Below are 21017 nucleotides of genomic sequence, written 5' to 3' on the forward strand. Positions count from 1 at the left end.
ACTTCAGAGGATGCATGGGGCAGTGTCCACTGCCTGTGGTATTAGCCCCATACAACTGGAAGTAAAGACTCCCCGTGCACACACCAGGCTCAAAGGACCCCTCACACCTTCTCTGGAATTGAAGCCAGACAGGGAACTCTCTTGGAAGGAAATAGAGGCTCTGAGCCAAACCAGAATCTGAGCTTTGATAGTGTCTTGTGGGGGGATTGCTCTCTTTGGGGAAAAAACCTTATGTCCTAACCTCAGAGTGTGCACCTCACCTTGCTGGATATCTCAATCCCCAAATCACAGCACAGGGAGGAAAGGTTACATCAGATGAACTGTCAGACAAAACTTACAAGACACAAGATAAAATCAGATTCTTGGGGAAACATTAAGCAAATACAGGGAAATGTGCAATTGCCCTTTCTCAAAAGGGCTTAAGAATAAGTATGTTTAGTTTTCTTGAAATTATGAAGAAGGAAATTGCATCTTTGGAAAAGGAGCAGAAAGCAATTCAACAAAAAAAGGGAGATGTGATAAGAACCTACTGGAAAGGAAAATACAGCCATTGAAATTAAAGAAAAATCCTAGACAATAAAATCAGTGTCAGATTAATAATTTTAATTTATTAAAACCAGAGATTTCTGCTTTTGACATATTCATTTTAAGTGTTAGATAAAAGTGATCCTTTACCTCAATACACCTTTCTAAGTAAAAAGTTTCAGAAAGTAGAACAAGCTAAAAATTCCATAAATTCTACAGCAAAAATACAATGTTATTACCTGTATGAAAATGTTAGTTTTCAAAATCCCTACACTCTTTGCAAATCTTGTTTTGGGGGTATGTGCACAAGGGATAGAACACACGGCTTGTGCAAGCATTCTACCACTAAGTACACCTCCAACATCCAAACCATCTTCCCCTGATGGCATTAAAAATATGAGATCTATTATCTTTCCCACAAAATTTCCCATTGTTGCATATCTCCTGTATTTGGGGAACTACTCATAGGTTAAAGCATATATTTTCACTAATCCTTTGCACTCTTATACTTCCCTGATCTTATATGACATTGATCTATCTTCACATACTCATTTCCACCTGTATCATCTTCCTAAGAAATGACCACTTGGGACCAACAAAATATCCCCACCCATCCTTCTAGCCTCAGACAAAAGACTTTGCCCTTTTGGAAACCTCCAGATAGCCATCAACTGTCCCCCTCCTCTCACTTACAGCATCTCTCTCCCAGTTGCACAGCCATCTCCTCATGAACAGGGAGTAGATACTTATATCTTTGTTTTTCTAGTAACTCTCTGAGTCTGTCATATACTAGAAGCTTAATAAGTACTTGTTGTGTGAATAGATAAGTAAATGAATGAATGTTATAAATGAAGAACTTGTAGCATAAGAAGGAATTTAAATGAGTCTTACCCAGAACAGAGGGTTATTATGGGTGAAAATATGATTAGATATTCATTCCAAGGATTTTTTTAGAACTTGAAACTATAAAGGAATAAGGAATAATTCTATAGTCTTAAGCAGGACAGTAATGTAGAATGTTCAAGGGATTTTTTTCTGGCATTGATAGACAAAGAATAGAAGCATGTACAATAAAATGCAGTATGAGTAAATGTGTGTGACGAGGACATCTTATAAATGCCTGTAAATGGGTATATTGACAGCAATAGCTGATCAAGTCAAACCTTTCAAGAGAGTTTCCTCAGCCTGACCATAAAATGATAAATCCTAAAAATTCAAAAGTAGGTGATTTGATGTGGGAATACGTTCTTTATATTATCGCCATTTCAGATTCAGGTAAAGGGATAAAAATCCAATTATTTCCTTTCTCCCTAGTTTACAACCTAGCAGTAACCCATAATTAATTATTCAGTTAAATATCTTAGTACAAGAAGTAACAAAAAAAGTTGAAGTTGGAGTATTTCTACAGAGTTGTTTGAAATGCAACCTTTGAAAATCCAGTTTGAATCTATAAATACTTGAAATTGCATCCATTTCGTCAGTTTCTGAAAAATGTATCAGTTTTCTGAGTATGATTAGTTTTTTGTATAGTAAAATATAAAAGTATGCAGAATAACATTTTTCCTCTCTTTTTTGAACAGCAAAACTTAGAGAGTAACCTCACCAACCTTATTAAGAGGAACACAGAACTGGAGACCCTTTTGGCTAAGCTCATCCAAACCTGTCAACATGTTGAAGTAAGTGTCTATCTCTGTGTGGTATATTTCATGTGAAAACTGCTAGGTCAGCATTTTTATATCCACATGCTTTCTAATCTCAAACAGGAATCTTTGTTCAAATTGAATCTTTTGTAGAAGCCAAATATATAAGATGGATGAAATTGGAAAGAACTAGAACCTCAGTGAATCTTTCCCCATCCAGGACTGCTTTCCCCTCTCTTATTTATAGTTCTCCTTGATCCAGCATTACATAGCATGCCTAGTAGTATAGATTTTAATCACCTCTACAAAGAACAGCCAAAGAAAGCACTATTTATAAGGTGTTCTGTTAGTTTACTAGGGCTGCTGTAACAAATTACCACATGCTTGGGCAGCATAAAACAACAGTTCTGGATGCCAGAAGTCCGAGATCCAGGTGCAGCCAAGGCCCCTATTCTGTCTGAAGACTCTGGGGGAGGATCCTTCCTGCCTCTTCCCATATTTTTGGTGGACTTCCTTGGTTTGCAGCTATAGCACTTGAATCTAGGCTTCTGTTGTCATGTGACATTTTTCCAATATGTCTCTGTGTTTGTGTCCAAATTCCCTTCTTCCTATGACATCAGTAATTGGATTCAAGCCTACCTTACTCCATTATGATTTCATTTTAACTTGTCTGCAAATACCTATTCCTAAAAAAGGCCCAGTTCATTGGCCACTTTGAACATACTTTGGAAGGCACAATTTAACCAACTGCACATATATATTAAATGCTTTTTATTTGTCAGATATTTCCACAAATCAACCAGAATTGCACCAGTACAACCTGCAATGATGCTGTACTTCATAGGGGAAAGATGGATGCCAGTACTTCATGGCAATTTTTCAGAGGCCTTTTCCATCTTCACTGAGCCTGGCTTTCCCACTAACCACACCCCATGCACTGAAATGAAACAATTGCCTATTCACACGCCTTCAAGCCTTCTGGCCGTTAGCCCAGAAGATCCCCCTGCCCGGTAGCCTCACCCGCACTCCGTGTCTACTTATCTGAATCATTCCTGCCTGTCCTCCAAGTTCTGAGTTGAGGAGTACTTTAGTTGTAAATATTTCTGGTTCTCTGGACTAGACTCATCCCTCCTTTCTCTGAATCTCATAACATTATTGTCAGTAATCTTGTGACTTAATCACCATTTCATGTATTCTTCCATTTTTCCAATTAGAATATGAATTATCTGAAAATAGGAACCAAATATAATTCGTCTTTGAATTTTAGACTCTGGCATAGTAGATTTTATACAGTCAAAGCTCAGGCGTCCGTACATATGTACAATTTCAATGTTTTTGTGTATCAGTTAAAATAAATTCAAAAGTAGCTCAGGCACCTTGTTTTGGACAAATATGCACAATGACTGCAAATGGACTATTTCAACACTAATAACACAATTAAAGTACAGTATGGTAGCCAGAGAGCAAGCTAGTAGAGTATTGCATTTTTTAAAATGCTTGCCTTTTCATAGTCTAGTTTCTCTAAAATTAGATTACAACTTCAAAAAGTTAATGATGGGACACAGTTAAATAGTCAGCATTTTTTTCCATTCCTACTAAAACAAAATATGAGTGAGACATTTGCCAGGGTTCTAGATTGGATGAGTATGTTATGTGGAGGGGGAATTAAAAGAGAAAAAGTACAGCTTAGCTGAAAGTGTAGCGGGGAGTGAGACTTTAGTAGATTTCACACAAGCTGTTTTTAAAAATACTCCAGGATTGGTTATAAGCTTATTCGTGCAACACAATGGTGTTTAGCAGTGATACATTCTTCAGCACAGTAAAAATTAGTAAATGCTGCTTTCAGATACTTTCAACTTAAAAGCAAATCTACTATGCAAACACTGGGGCTTTGATGGAAGGCTTCAGATACTTAGGTTCATAAAGTTTGTACTTATAAGTACTCTCATTGTGATTGAAAATTTTAAAATGATTACTGAGAAACATGTGAGCTAGAACTAATAATTTGTTATGCTTTTCTGTGATAATATCTAGGGGTTAGGAATTAGATGTGTCCTCCTCCCCTACCTGAGCCATTCACTCTGTGCTGATGAGCAGGCTGTCATGGACGGGGGAGGGAAAGACATATAAAAGGAAAGTGAGGAGCAATAAAAGCAAAATGGAGGTGAGAGAGTAGATTATAACTGACCAGAGTAGCTCAGAGGTTCTTGTCAGAGGCCCTTGGCTTAAAGAACTATGTGATCCTCAAGACAGAAGCAGTCTTTTCAATCATGTTGCATGTAAGTTGGGAGTATGAAGGCAGCAGCAACAGTGACAGTGTGTTGTGGAACCCAGACCTTTCTATTCTGCTTCCATGGGATTTACTTGTGTCATCGATCTCCCCTGGGAACACGTTGAGCCTTATTGATAAAAGAACATTGGAGGTAGTAGTGAACATTATGTAGGGTAAATAAATATGTAGCACATGAATAAATGGATGAACAAAATAGAACGATTCATGTGCCATATTTTTATGATGCGATGTCATTTGGTATTTGGGATAGTAAGAAAGAATAATTTCTCATTGGTTAAAAATACCTGCACTTTATGGTAAATCTTATAAATGCTTTATGAATTGGGTGATTATTTCGTTCAATTTCTGCTAGTTACTACTTAAAGGCATTAGTGTCTGGTTTCCATTATGGCTGGTAGTGAGTTCAGAACAAATGCCTTGTTCCTAATGCAGTATTAATATTAGTTGAATTTACAAAATGCTTTTCATCCTAATATGATATCAAGTTGCATTCTATCATGTTCAATAATTTCAGGTGAGAGATAAATTCAAGAAATTTTATTTCAAGAGATCAGATATTTTAGTTGAGATATAGGCTTTTAAAATGAAGCTATTACTGAGTCAATTGTAGCAGACTTGCAAATAGACACATACACGTCATTAGAAGTTATTCTAGATTAGGAGTAAAGAATATTCATTCTTTTCTCTGTTGCTTTGTATAAATCTTTTGGAATGGGAACAAATGTTTGCAGGTGAGTAAATAAGGAATTCAGGACATTTATTCTAGACAAAAATTAAATTTATGAGTAGAAAAATGATGATCGTGGCAGTACCTACTTTTACATTTATTTCTTTATTCCTAGTTATTAACTTTGTCAAAGAATAATTGTTAAAAAGTTGAACAATCAGTTCTCATATAATTGAATGAGTGCATGTGAGAGATTTATTTGTCTCATTAACGAAGGAACCAGCATGGCAATAAAAGATGGTTCATGGAGTATGTACTAGTATGACATTGGAAGGCACACAGTCTTCTCTTTGTCTTATTTCCATGTTTTGATTAACTTTGCTTAAGAGAACTTTCTGTTGTGGAGACTGTTGGTCTTTGGACTATGCTTGCTAAATAGGTACTTTCTGGGGGAATTTGTAAAACTTTGCCTATAGTCACTTTAATTTGTTAGAGCTTCCCATTGATTTGCTTATGCCAGTAGTGTGACTAGAGCTCCCACCCTGTATGTTGCACTGTGCTAGTTGCAGAGGACCCTGCCCACAGGAGGCTATCTTCACAAACACAAAAGATTACTGACAGTACAATAAAAAGTAGAAAACTGTAATTACCACGAAAAAGGTGTGTGTAATATACAATTACTTCCAGCAGCGGGTGGGAGAGGGCACATGTGATCTTAACCTTCCTTCAAGAGGAGGGAAGGCACCGTTTGGGTTTACCGAGAGAGAGAAGCAACACTGCTTGCAGGGCGGACAGTGGCAATGGCGTGGGAACAGGAAACAAGCACTGCATGCATACAAAGCAAATGGTTTTATCTGGAGAAATGGAAGATGTGTAAGAAGGAAGGATAGGTAGGAACCAGCTTTGTGTGGGAGGTCTTTCATAATTCCATCTGAATTTGAACTTTGCCCTTGAAGTTTCACATATGTTGAAGGAACACAGACCTCTGTGAGTTTCACACTTACAATTGAAATCCCTAATTATTTCAGGAAATAATATTTTTGGTTATTGGGAAAATAACATGGATGTCTTTATGCAAGACAATCACCCATGCAAGGAAAAACTTCACAGCACTAGGAAACTCTAAAAAGATAGTGGAATTTGTTAGGCACTAGCATGCTATTCTTTTAAATCAGTGCATTGGAAAAGAATTTCCTGATTCACATTCTAGGTTCCTAGACTGTACTTCTTCCTTTTCCTCTTCCTGAAGGTGTCCTTGTATTTGGGTCTTAGCATTCCTCAGGAAAATAATTCCCATGCCAGCTAGAGCTAAAGAAAACTCCCAGCACTGAGGCAAGTCCTAATTGTTGTAAATTAAATCAATGAATTCCTTCCCATGGACTCGGGAGGAAATGCCACTTCCAGTATAAGTCTACCCCTCCTCCTGAGCTTTCACCTTTGCTTTTCTTTAAAATGGAGGCATTTGAAGGCCTTTCTCCCATTCCCATTATTTTCGTACTTGTTTTATAAATGAGAGTAAGCAACCAAAATGGTTTTTTGATTGTGTAATTGCCAAATCGTTTTCAAACTAGAGGACAGAGAGTATGAAGGCCAAGACAGCTTGTGACTGAGGAGGTGGAGGCTTTGAAAGAGGAACTTTGGTTCCCCCAAGAAATGTTCATGTAACTTGATGGCTGCGATTCTAAAAACAAATGGGTTTTTAGCTGCTCTGCTTTTTTTCTTCTGGAGAGAAATATAGTTCCCTCAGGTGAGTTGGGAGATAAGGTTATATGGAATGTAGGACAAGCTTATGCAAAATGATCAAAATTTGGACCAGCTGCAGAATTTACCTTTTTAGGTCACATATGGACTATATCTCTTCATTATTCCATCTCCCCTTCCCATTTTCTTAGAAAAATCAGAAGACCTAGTTTATTAGTGTCACTGGTATTCATCCAATTCTCTCATAGCAAATACAACATCTTAACACACACTAGATGTTCATTTTGGGAATTATAGGTGACCATGACTATAAATCCACAGTGAAATAGTGGTAGAGAACAACTGGGAAAGAGTGAACAACTGTCATAGCTGTTTTGGGAAGATAGAGGCCCAGCAGGGTGCACTGTCCTTGCCCAGAGTCACCCTAGAAGGACATGCTCTAATTCAGAATCCTGTCAAAGTGCTAGCCTTGGCCCCTCTGGGTTGTCTTGCTTGGTTTGTGATCACTTAAAAAAAAACTCTCTGCCACTGTTTTCCTTACTAAAACTTTACACTCTCTTCTTTTGTTTAATGGGAGGTTTGCTCTTTTATTAACTTTGTCTGAGTTTCTCCAGTGCTCTTGGTGTGTAGAGCAACAAAACTTTTTGTGGGTGAATTAAGTGCCATTTCATTATGTTTCTGCTCTATAAATTGAGAGGTTTGAGGGATATGAGTTATCTTGCGTGATGTGTAGCTTATAAGAAATTATAAAAAAATATCTTGGCAAAATAGATGAGAGTTTGTAGAAGACTTTCAAACTCATTAACCAGGATCTGAAAGCACTTCTTTGTAAATTTTGAAATAGTGAAAAATCACTGGATTAGAAAAGAAAGATGAGCTTTTTTTGTTTAATTCAATTTTGTTGTGCAATTTCATAATGTCAAAGCATTCTGTCTTAATGGAAACCTTAGCAAATGCTTCATCCAGAACCACTGGATGAAGCCCAGTGTCCAAACTCATGTGTGTCAGACAGACATGTGAAATACGTACTGCTGGGGGCCAATTCAAATATCCAAAGTTATAATCCACTGTCACTTGCAGGTAAGGATCAGATTCCTACCTCATCTCACTCCCTAGAAGGATGCTTTAAGAGATTATTTAGAGTCAGATTCTGGGTCTTATTAAACCATACCATACATACCCTATTCAGTTATCATTTTCCATGTACATGACTCTGAAATGATGATAATGTGATAGGGCAAATATGGCTGCATTCAAAAACTGGATTATGGTAACTACCATGGTAAAGTTGATTTCTCAGGTTCAGGTTTTAGGATTTTCATGACAAAGGAGAAAAGGAACTGTCAGTCTACATAGAATTTCATCAATTCAGAAAAAAATCATTTTTGGCTATTGCTTGTACATAACGCTTATGTATCTAGTTTACACCACCAAGTTAACTAAAATAACAACTTATGAAATAAACTTAATTTCTCTTGATGAATATTAGATTTAATTGTTTATAAAAGGAGTATCAAACATATAACCTGAATATCTCCTCCCTTAGATTCAGCACCATTTCCTTAAAAATAAACTGATTCAAAACAGGCATTGTAAACTATTATTTTCTTGGATATATTCATGAAGAATAATGAGAAGATATCAGGAAAAATCTTCCACCATTTTGGCATAAGGGATTAATCTTATCAATGAAAGAAAATAAGGCTTAGTTTTCTGGTATTACTTTTAGAATAATATCCCCCAGTTTCAGCTTTGAAACTTAAAACATTATCCATACTTTTCATCATCTGTTAATCATTCTAGTTCGGGTGGAATGTACTATCATGTTGTATTCAGAATCCTACCAGGTGACTCATATGGGAGTTTGATCACTTGTACGTGCCTCTGAAGATACTCCCTCAGATATGTTTGAATATGTAGCACAGATTGCCAAGTTAACACTCAGGTGTGGAGGAATAGGCCCTAATTGGGTGACTAGTGGTTGAGCAGTAGAAAGGAAGAGTAAAAGCATGTTTTTTTCTGATGCATCTTAATGTGGTCTCTCTGCACTATACAAGGATTATTTATCACATCTCCCTCATACTACTCCACACACAACTTCCTTGTCATGAAATAGTGACATGTAACTAGCTAGAGCAGTGGAAACGTTTCTGGCATGATATAAAGAATAATAGGAACAGTTTTTGCACATGTTAAAAAACTAACCATTATAGCTAGCTCTAACTCAACTTGAACATGAGATGATCTTACTTAGCTGGTGGTTCCAAGTGAGAGAGGATGACTGCAGGTGTGCAGGTGGCTCTCAGGTAGAATGTTGGGTTGCATTGTGGCTCTATTTCATTTCATTCAGAAGCAAGCATGGTATCACTGAATCAGTGGGTTGAATATTTAGTTAAATCTATTTTTTTCAATAAATGAATATAAATTTGTCTTCTTTATGAGAATCAGGTTAAAATTATGCCTGGATATAAAATAAGTATAGATTATGAGAGAAAGAGGACACATCTTTTGCTTTCATTCAGTTGACTTATATGTTTAATTGCCAAGTGTTGTAGGAAAAACCGAAGAGCTTTGTTCTAATTTTGAAATTCCACAGCAAAATAATTGAGTCATGCATATAAATTTTCCATTAACAACAGTGCAATTGTAGTACTGGTTATTTTTGTTTGAAACAGAAATATGAAATTTTAAATTCAGCTATGTAAAAGGCCTGAGGCTACCACTGAATATAAAAGGCTCACAGCGAGGAGCAACACATAAAGGTTTTTACAACCAAGTGAGGTAACTTCTCAGCCTGGGAATTTATGATAGAATTTTTACTATACTTGAAAAACTGTTTTCACTAGATAGAGAACATCAGGTTCACATGTATGAAGTAATAAAAACTATCATAGGGACTTAATTCCCTGACTAGGAGACATTGGCATTGGGCTGCAGGATAAGTTTATTCGAGGAAGCCTTGTGTCCATTTTCATCATGTTGGGAGGATGGTGTCTCCTTCGTCCTTGCTGGTATCAGAAGGAAAAGATAACTATATAAAAATGTTACAGTCCCACAACAAAGTATATATTGGAGAGTGGGAAAGCAAAAGTGGTAGGGTCTATGCAAATGTGCAAGAAAAACAATTATGACCACTTGACAAGCTCTTATAATCATTTCCTGATTTAATTATCTCAGTAACCTTTTGATGTGAATGTCATTTGAATGACTATAAATGTGACCTGAAGCCAGATATAACCAAATTCAACCAGTGAAGAAATGAGGTGAATCCAACCAACTAATAAAATATGGTAACTGGATTGGCTACTCAATTTCTACCTGAACCAAGTGATAGGACTGAAAGAATTTAAATCCCTAGGGGGATTCTTACTGAATTATGTTGAACCCACCATCATATGGGCTCAGTGAGTATACATCTGTGGTAGTAGTAGAGCAAGGATATCTTCAGGTTGTTCTCAAATCTTTAGCTGTTAATCACAGACCTGGTAGCTGCAACTTCTTTGAAAGAAAAATTTGCTTCTTTTAGTATAATAAGATTCTTTTGTTTTTCCTCCTCCCCAAGGAACTTTGAGACTTATATATAAAGATGAAGACCTTAACAATACCACAGAGTCAATATTAAAACTTAGAGGTGAATATTTTTAGATGTTTATAATCTGTAGCATTTTAAAAAACACAGCATCTTACAGAAATCAGACAGATTTGCTTTGAAGTTGCAAATTTGAGACATGTAATTTATATTAGACCTAGGATCTTAAGATGGAAGTCAAAACAATATTGGAGTGTTCAAGAGAACTTGAGTTTCACTATACAGTGTTTGTAAGTTTAATTTATTCAATTTATAAGAGCTACTTAAGGACTAGGGAAGGATTAACTTGGCTTTAATTTTATCCTGTTAGACATTTGAAGTGCTCATAATGTAAATTGAACATGGTAAATTTATAATGCAGTTTAAAATGTTATAATTTGGTGTTAAAAATCTGAAAAATGATCACTGGGAGTTGGGTGAGGATTGACTAGAATAAGGGCTCAAGGGCATTTTCTGGGATCATACAAATGTGTTATATCTTGATTGAACTGTTAGATTGGTTATTCAATTCCATTGCACTGTCCCTTAAGATTGACATGTTTCCTTGTATGTAAATTTGACCTCAATTTTTAAAAATATGTGTAGGAATTTAGCTAATTTATAAATGGAATTGATTATCTAATGAAGTTGTGTCTGTTCAACTTGAGTTAATCGAACATTGATTCAGAGACACCCCCCATGGTGCTGGGGATTGAACCTAGGGCCTTGTGCATGCGAGGCAAGCACTCTACCGACTGAGCTATCTCCCCAGCCCACAATTTTATTTTAAATTTAAATTTGAATTTAAATGTTAAGGAAAACTACATAGTAAATGGTTTGTATAGATGTCATCCTTGGACAAAAACTCCCATGCCCTGTAAATACATGTCTATTCCCTCTCCTTGTGGTTCAGACTCCTTGAAAGGTGGGACAGTTTTCATAGGATCTCCCAAATGTTGCATACAGCACTGACTATTGGTGAGTGAATGGATGCTCCCAGATTTCACCTGCTTCCTCCCTCCAGTGCTAGCTCATTTGCATAGATCTCACCCCAAAGGGCAGAGAGGACCCTTCTTCAGAAGAGTGTACAAGAACAGTGTTTCTGTGATGGCATTTCAGTAGCCACAACTCCTTAGAAGCAGTAGCAGGATAATGGATGAACACAGGGGAGCTCTCACTGAGCTTGGGGGCTCTACTACTGGACTAAGGTTAAGTGGATGGAGTTGGTGAAGGAAATTAAACATGGGAGAACTGTCTGTGGGGGCATTGCTGAACCCTGAAGGGAGGTCATGGTGGGTCTTTCCCTTATAAACCTGTACCTTTTAATTCTGTAGGATACCCTCTCTGCCTGTTCTGATTTGTAAAAGAAAGTATGAACCAATAGCCACTTTGTCTCAAGTTGGGGAAAACACTTACAAAACAATGGCTGCATGTATAATGGCTTCGTCAACTAGGGTCTGAAGATGACTTATTGGGTCATGTGTACATATCAGATTGTCTTGATCCCTAGACACACACATGTACACATACATATACTCATACTCTCATTCTCTCTCTCTCTCTCTCTGTCTCTCTCTTACACACACACACACACACACACACACACACACACACACCCTCCAAATCAGCCACAAAGGACTTCTGAGGTTTGTTTCATACCTTATCACTGGTGCTGGATGAGGTGGTACACACATGTAATACCAGTTACTTAGGAAGCTAAGGCTGGAGGCCTTGCAAATTCAAGGTCAGTCTGGACAACTTAGTGAGAACCTGTCTCAAAATAAAAAAATAAAAAGGGCTGAGGATGTAGCTCAGTGGTAGAGCATTCCTGGGTTTGTTCCCCAGTACTGCAAAAAAGAAAAAAAATGTCTCTTGTATACTGATAGCATCCTCTTCATTCATGGAGAAACTAGAGTGACCTCATTTCCTCTCACTTTCATTCCTTGGTTACTAAGACTGTTGCAAAGATCTCTTGGTGAATACTTTAGGCAAAGAAGGAAGCAAGACCTGCAGCTTAGAATCCAAGGACTCCAGAGCAGGTTTAGTTTTCTGGCAGAATCAAAATATGCACTGAATTAAGTTACAGTGGTTCCCAGGCTGATAATTAGGGTTTACAAGAAGAGAGTGTTGGCTTGTTGGTTTCTGGTGCAAATTGTTGCTTCTAAAGCATGCTATCTGAAGCTAATAATTCCAAAGAGATGACATCCTAAAGGAAGACAGTTTCTGACCAGTTTTTTCATATGTTAGTTCTTTCATGTGCTGGTCTGAATGAAGGAGGGCACATGCAGGTAGACAGTGTCAAAAGATGCTCCTGAAAAGAGGACACATACAAATGTTAAACTGGGGTCAGCTGCTGAAACAAAGGATTGCTTTAATTTTTGTAGAATAAAGTATTTTTTACTTCTGTTTTTCATGAAATGGCCTTAAAGAATTCCCCTTATTTGTGGTTTTGAAAAAATTAGAACTATGCCAATGAGGCCCGCCTTTAAGGGTTCTATTAAACATTAAGAAGGCTTTGTTCTTGGCAATAAAATTAAAGCAGGCAGTGTTTCCATTACCTGGCAGGAAGCCTTCCCCAGCCCCCACCTCAACCCTGATCCTGACACACTTGATCAGAGTCTTCTGGTTCCCAGGTAGGAAGGTGAGAAGGCAACATCTGTCAGGCTTGTATATAGAAATAGAGTTGACTTTTTAGATAATGGGAGCAGGGGAATGGGAAGAGAAAGGAGGGGAAGGAGAGGGAGAAAGAGAAAGGAGGAGGATTTCTTCAAGCAGACCTTAACTTGAGCTTTAAAAAAATCAATGTTACTTCAGAGGCCTAAAACTTTGAAACCACTGTTTTAGAAAATCAATACTAATTTCACAATGAGTTGAAATGATGGAAGCAAGGGGTCTCTAGATGAGGAAATATATATTTTAATCTGACTTCTTAAACTTCATATGTTTTCTTTCCCAGGCAACTCTACCAGCTATTGCCCAAATTTAGACCAATTATGGTCTATTGCAAATAAATACTTATAGGTAGATTGTGGCCCTGAAGTCAGGAATGACCAAGGTTAGTAGAGAAAGCACTGTCAGATGCAGGCTGAGTTTAGCCTCACAATTAGTCAGAAGGTTTTGGAGCTGCAGAACAAGCTGGATGACTGTGACACCACCTTCCTCTGACCTCTGCTATAGCTCATCTTAAGAAACGTCCTTCTTGTAGTTGCCTAATCAGATTAGCTCTCTTTTCTCTAGCTGTTAGTGCCATGACCACATGGCACTCACTTGTCCTCTGTTCCTTGGCCTGGGGAATTTTTCTGTGCCTCCCAGGACTAGCAAATTACATAGGGGAGTTACTGATCACCCACCACCACGGCCTCCAGCCAGTCCTGATGGGACAAGGTTCAATAAGTCCCTTACTTTCTCCCCATGGACTGGAATGTTTTGTGCTCTTTCCCAGAGTTGTCCATTGCCCTAAGTGCTCTTGGTAAAGCACACTTTATTAGCTTCATTCCTTTCCCTGTGTCACTTCCCCACCTCTTACTGTTTGGGGGAAACAATCTATACTTCCATCTTTGTCTTATACTCTTCTTTAGGTAGAACAGGATGGTGGACAACTTCTAAAATGGAACGACAGTACAAGTTCCTTTCTTGATCATGACCATAGCTCTTATGTTCACTTTTTATAAACCCCATCCTCTTTCATTTTATGTGTATCAACAAGGATATTAAATATTGGCCAGTAAAGATACTTAATAATCAGTCTGTGAGCTTCTGCTCATACAACCAGCCAAGATGGCTCATAAATATTACTTGTGGGGACATTATAAAGAACAAAACTTAACATTTCCAGTTATACTTCCAAGTTCAAGTTGTTTCAGTGGCGTAATCAAGTATTTTTCACTCCCTGTAAGGGATCCCAAAGAGCAGGGATCTGATCCTCACTCCCCAGAACTTTGCAGGGGAGCAGACGGCACTTATACTTAAGTAACTCAAACCTAAATACAGTTGAACTTTGTATTTTTCCAGTACATCACTATCCAGGAATCATGGCACAACTAAAAAGAATGTCACATAATGAGAAATGACATGCAAGATTGAAAGTGATTAATGTAAGGTCATGGAATAGAAGTTTCCTCTTTTCCATTAGAAATAACTTCCGTTCTCTGAACCACATCACCTCCACATTTCCCTTGCACCTAACCAGTGAGCATCTTCTGCAAGTTATTTTTTTAACCTTCAAAAAAGGCTTATTTTGGATGAATACATGTGTTGCAAATTGCTTGATAGAGCGTTAACACTTTTCAGAAACTTTATATAACCGACTTGATAGAGATAAGTGCCCATGACAGGGTAATAGATATATTTTTCTTCATTCTGTGAGCTCAGCCCAAACGGAAGGGTGTGGAACATTTGTTTTATAAAGTGTGCAATTAATAAAAGAAAGGAAGGGAGGAGATTATTGTTTTTGAATGAACTGTGAGCAACACCTTCCATTTTGCTTCTTCATTTTCAAACTTTTAACAAAGTTACCATTAAACACAAAATGATGTCTGTGGTATTAATGCCAAGAATGTAAGTTGGGGTCAGTTGAGTAACCCTAGGAAAAACATCACAGGAGAAGCAATATTTGTTATAAGCATGGCAGAAGTCAGCAGGATATTATGGCAAAAGTAAAAACCACGCTGCAAGTCCATTGTCACGTTTAAATTGAAATTCTGTTAATTCAATAATTGCGACTATTTGTGCCTGAAAGGAAGACAGTATTTATTGGGTGCCTACTTTGTGTCAAATTGTTTACAGGCATTTTCATCAAAAACATGCAAATAAGGAAATGTGCTCAGAGAAGTTCAGCACATTTTTCCCACCTGCTGCTCTTTGACTCTAAAGTCTGTGAGCTGTTCTTTATACTAGAAGTTGGCAAACTTTGACTTCCAGGCCAAAATCAAATTGTCACCTGTTTTGGTAAATAAAGTTTTATTGGAACCCAGCCACACCCATTTAGTCACTTATTTGTCTGTGACTGCTTTTTGTACTACAACAATAGAGTTGGTTAGTTGGTGCAGAGACCATATGGCCTATAAGGCTAAAATATTTACTGTCTAGTGCTTTGCAAGAAATGTTTCCCAACTCCTGCTCTATGTCCTGGAAGCAGCTCCTCTGTTCTTCCACTCCCCACTCTCCCATTCAGTTGCATCAAGAAGCAGCCTTCATGGAGTCCATTTGAAATTTAACAGTATCTTCAAAAATTCCAGAGTTATTCCTCATGTTCTAGCTTCCAAATGCATTGATTCTATGAAAACTATAGTCTTGATTCATGCTAGAAAGTCCTCAGGTAGTCAGCACAGGCTGACTCATCCTAGAATCCGCAGTTTTTAATTCTGCCTAGACATTCTAGATGAACAGATTGTGAACAATGGTGAGTCAACACAGATATAGTAATCCCGGTATGCCAGGCATGTTTCTGTGGTTTCTCATGTATTTACTCATTACTTCTCACCAGTCTACCCCAGGGTTTCTCAACCTTGGCACTAGTGGCATTGAGGATGGCCAGTTCTCTGTCGTATGGGCTCTCCTATGCTTTGTAGGATGTTTAGCAGCATCACATTTGCTCTGCCAGCTAAGAATTGGCATTTTCCTTATTATGTAATAGGGAACTTGTGACACGGATACTTTAAGTAAATGTCTAAATACATACAGTAAATAATAAAGACCTGGCATTTCAATCACAGAAGCATGTTCTCAAGTCCCTGAGCTCTGAACCATTGCTTCTTTAGCCCTTGTTCTCTCTAAATTATTTTACCTCCTTTGAAGATTTTGCTTTCTTAAAAAATTAGCAACAACATCTTAGATGGGCATGTTCTGTAATGATACACTTGGGAGTAAAACTCCTTTGTGCGAAGTTTCAAAGTTTTAGTCATGAGCAGAGGCTTTGTTTCTGGGCAGTTTTATTGTCTTGTTGCAGTTGTATTTCATTTATGAGAATTTTATTACTGTGCTTACCACAGTGTGTAGCCATTTTTAATGGCATCTCGCTTCCTTATCCAACATTCAAGTTTCATACTCTCAGAAATTCAAGAAAAGAAGATTTATCATGAGGTTCCTGGGAGCTCTTTTTTTAATCCCATAGCAGATATATAACAAATTTCTATCTGGATAGTTAATCAATATGTAGAATTGATCTCCTTTGGGCCAAATTACTTTCTCCCATGGTACTCTCTGCTAAAGGCCAGATTACATATAGCTTCTAACCATGATACCATTAGTATTACTTCCACAAAAAGCATTTCATAAAAGGATTCCATGTTTTATTTTTTTGAAAAGTTGTTCTTGGAGTTTAAAAAGCTTTAGTTATAAATGTTAAATATTAGGTGTTAGCGATGTAGCTCAGAGGTAAAGTGCCTGCCTGCACTGAAAAAAAGTTAAATGTTAAATTAGTATACTAAACATTAAGATTTTTTTGACCTGTACTCTTGTTTCTTCTCCAATGACAGAGATTGGGAACTGGGCCATTCTTTTCTCTCCCACGCAGTTGAGCTAGGTCCACAAGAATTGACTTTGGTGTGAGAAAGTTTCAGGGTGAAGATTATATATAAACATATTAGATGAATTACAGTAATACTGTCTGCTCTTACTCGGTTCTCCTTGGCTCAGTTTTATATACAAACTGAAGTATTAGAACCCTTTTCATTGTTCCTTCTGGCAGCTCTGTCTAACTTCTGCCCCAAGGTCTGGAATGTTCATCACAGCTGCCTTTGGTAATAAAACCCACAGCACCCTCAGATCCTCATATTTCTCTTTGCACCTGGTCAGCAGTGTGCAGCAGGATGCAGAGCCCACGTGCACACAGTTTCTTCTTGTACCCTTGTCTTACTGCCCAAATATCAGCTTATCCAAACTTCAGTTGTTTCAGTTGCTGCAGCTCTGGCCAGAATGGAATGAACTCCTTTAGCATTCTTTTTGAGTGAGATGACTATGCCATGATTAGTGGATACTACCGCTAACCCCTTTAAATTTGGATGGAGACTCAGACAGTTACATATTCTTAGTAATAGAGACAAGTGTTTTTTAATCTAAACAATAATAGCATTAACATAACATAAGGTGACCTCGAGAAAGGTCACTTTAATTTAAATCACTGGAATAACACAACTTTTGCTTTTATTCTGAGGACCAGTTCAAGAATGTATTAATCCTGGGCCAGTGTGGCAGAGTACTCCTGGAATGCACGGCTGGGGGTGGGGGTCACCATTCTTGTAGAACTCCAAGTGAATTGTGCAGTACAGCACCTCTCTTTCCTCAACACTCGGAAGTGAAGTTTCCTGTCTCCAACACATTGGGCTTATCTTGTCCCAAGCTCACTTCAGAGTTCCCATCTGTGTACAAACAGGAAATGATCTATCAAGTCAGTGCAGCCTTTTCACAGGAAGAATTAGAAGGTTCTATTCTGAAAGTCTGTAGATGGCTAACTCATTTCAACAAGGCAAAATGAGAAAATGAGGATTTTCAAATGCATGTTCAATTTCACCTTAACTGGCCAGCTAGTTTTTGTTCTCTCCACTGATTTTTCTTTTTTGGGAATTCCATAAAATATTTCTAAAGATTTTAAGCCCACATGTGTCTGAAATCTAATGATGTTTATGCTCTGCACCGAACACCTCATTTTGCAGTTGAATACAAGTCGAAAAGCAAGTTTTTAGAAGTAATACTTAGAAGTTATGTACAGACTGCTGAAGAGCATTAGACATGTAGTCCAATTATTAGTGTGTGTATGTAATTAAATACTTTAATGTTTATACATATTTGACAAGAAAAAAACATTTCCTTACCCTACCACTTTAATAAAATCTTGTAACAGTTGTTGCACCATAAAACTTAGCAGGGAGACTCTTTACCTGGCCTTGTTAACAGAGTGCTCTGGAGAAAATAGCTAACCCATTTATGTTATCATTAACTAATCTGGAAAATGATTATGTGTAATTGCATTTCAAAAAAGGAAGGTAAACCATGCATTCAGTAACAATTTACATGGGACGCTAACTGATTACTGGTGTCTGATATGTGCATTAAATTGCAGCAGAGTTTGATCTCGGATATAGGAGGGCCAGGAATAAGTGCCTTCTGCACTCACTTCATTATTCAACTTTCTAATTTCAATCAGACTGTAAAGGATCAAAAGGTCATCCTTGGAGAATCGGGAAAATGATCCTAGGAATGGTAGAAAGTGGGTCAGCAAGTCCCTACAGGCAAGACTCTTCTACTGTGCTTTTCTTATGTAATTTCCCTGCCCATTCTACCCTCCCTGCTCCCAAAATACTTAGGGCAATTATGGACACATCAGAGAGTAACAGCCAATGCTAGTTATTTGCAGAAGTTATATTCTATAAAGTCAGTATGTGTTCTGAATTATGGAATACTAGGCTGAACCACTGCTGCTAGGCGAAATTCATATATATCAGTACATATACATATATAGGCTATCACACCAGGATTATAACCTTAAATTCTAAAAGCAATCCATCATGGTAGATTCCATTTTCTTTATTTTATAAAACAGCAAAGAAGGATCAGAAGTAAGTGACTAGCCTAAGGCCACCCTACTAACATGTGCGAGAGTTGGGACTCTCACCCGTCAACTGGCTCCTGAGATAGAGCCTTCCATATTGTGTTCATTCTGTGCTTACCTGTACATGAGACCTGATCCATAAGACAAAGCATTGCCCTGGTCAGCCTCAGCTGGGTGCATGTAGGGCAACTCAGTTTTGATACTCTGCATACATCTACAAATGGAGGTCAAAAGACCCAAGGATTTATTTGGTTGTTACAAATAATTTTTTTTTTAATTACATAGTAGGAAAAATCATATATACAGAATCGACAAATAATGAAGATAAACTGGGTGTGACATAGAAGGAGGTTAGCCTGTTGGACTCAGCCAGGAAATCTGCAAACACCCTTTCCACATCTTCTGGCTGCCTCCTTTTCATCCCTCAAGGGACTTACCAGAGAATTCTTATCTGACCACTCATAAAAAGAACCCCTTCTTGGCCATTCTTGACCACGTTACCCTCTTTAACCTCCTTTCCCTACCTATCAGTCTGAAATTTTTGTTTACTCATTCAGCCTGTTTTCTACACTTCATGTGAACTCTTTGATAACAGAGACATTGTCTTTCTTGTAACCCACTGTATACACAGCCAATGGAGTGCTGATATACTGTTAAGAACTCATTAACTCTTTTTTGAATGAATGAGTGAGTGAGTGAACACGTCAATCTGGCTTTTTCAAAGGAATCGTTGCAAGAGTTTTTTGGTTTTTTTTTTTTGTTTTTTTGGTTTTTTTTTTAAACCAGGGATTGAACCCAGGGCACTGAACCACTGAACCACATCCCAAGTAGTTTTTTTTGAGACAGGGTGTTGCTAAGTTGCTTAGGGTCTCACTAAGTGGCTGAGACTGACTTTGAACTTGTGATTCTTCTGCTTCTGCCTCCCAAGCCACTGGGATTACAGGCAGGTGTCACTGTGCCCAACTGCAAGTGTTTTTAAAAAGTAGTCAGGACTTGAACTGGCACAACTTTGGCTATGGCACTTGTGCCCTCAGAAAGTCAGGGCCTATGAAAAGAGGTGGTAGTACTCAATATAGGAAAAGAGATGGGGTCAGATTTAACTTTAGAGGAATTAACTATAGTATGTTACAAAGAGATAAAGCTAGTCCTAAAGAATAGAAGAAAATGGGGAAAAGATGATGCCTTTCAAGAGAAAGTGACCGTAGATGTCCAGCTGTGCACTCGGAGCAAATAAGTGAGGCCAAATGAGTGACCAGGCAAAAATGGCCAAGCTTCACTTGAAGGGCTGATGTGAAATTTGTTCATCAGTGTACTTGAGGTTAAAAAAAAAAATAGCAGTGAAGAGGTTGTCATGGGAGGAAGACTGAATTGTAAGTTATGTTTTGTCCTGAGAAGTCAAGGGCTCTAAAGGAACAGTGCCCCATGTCCAGTGTGACATAAAGGTGGGACATAGTAATCACCTACCACTGGGCAGCATTACTATATCTCCATCCCGCTCTTGACTTGCACTGAGGGACCTAGGAAGAGACCCAATGACACAAAAGTGGAAGTGTAGGTTGAGGAAAGGAGTTTTAAGGATTTTTCCCCCACTGCATCCTTAGATTGGCCCTACTCAGAGTACTTTCCATCAGCCACAGTGATTTTTTTTTTTAAATCAACTGGTGTGAATCTGAAATAAAAGTTAACATAGATGGGAGCTGCTGGTTTCCAAACCAAACCTGAGTATTAGAAACACCTAAACAGGTTGCAATAACCTGTAAACCCTACCATATTTGAATTAATGGCTCAGATGAGAAATGAAGTCCAATCAAATCATTAACACTTTTTAAAATGACACATGAAACAACAAACTGTGGAAAACCTCATTGTCGTGAAATAATTTTAGAAATAGGATAATATTCCACTTATTTTATTGTGCCTTGAGGAACGTAAGAATGCTAAAGTTAACAAAAATTTGGAACTTCATCAAAGTAGGAAAAGAGATTCAGCCTTCCTGGTTTCAAAGAAAAATTCAGCCTGTATTCTTTGAATGATCTTGAGAAAATATTTGGCCTAAGATGAATAGATCATGTTCC

General features: G+C 37.8%; 1 protein-coding gene across 6 annotated transcripts in view; it reads left to right on the forward strand.

The window, feature by feature from the left end:
* MID1 (midline 1) overlaps positions 1-21017 on the forward strand; it is a 359879-nt gene that overhangs the window by 292747 nt on the left and 46115 nt on the right. For all 6 annotated transcript variants that reach the window (XM_079123171.1, XM_079123166.1, XM_079123170.1 and 3 more), the window contains exon 3: positions 2106-2201. In XM_079123171.1, the coding sequence (XP_078979297.1) occupies positions 2106-2201 (96 nt within the window). The remainder of the gene's footprint in view (positions 1-2105; positions 2202-21017) is intronic.

This window comes from Sciurus vulgaris, assembly GCF_902686455.1.
Source record: "Sciurus vulgaris genome assembly, chromosome: X".
Classification (NCBI taxonomy): Eukaryota; Metazoa; Chordata; class Mammalia; order Rodentia; family Sciuridae; genus Sciurus; species Sciurus vulgaris.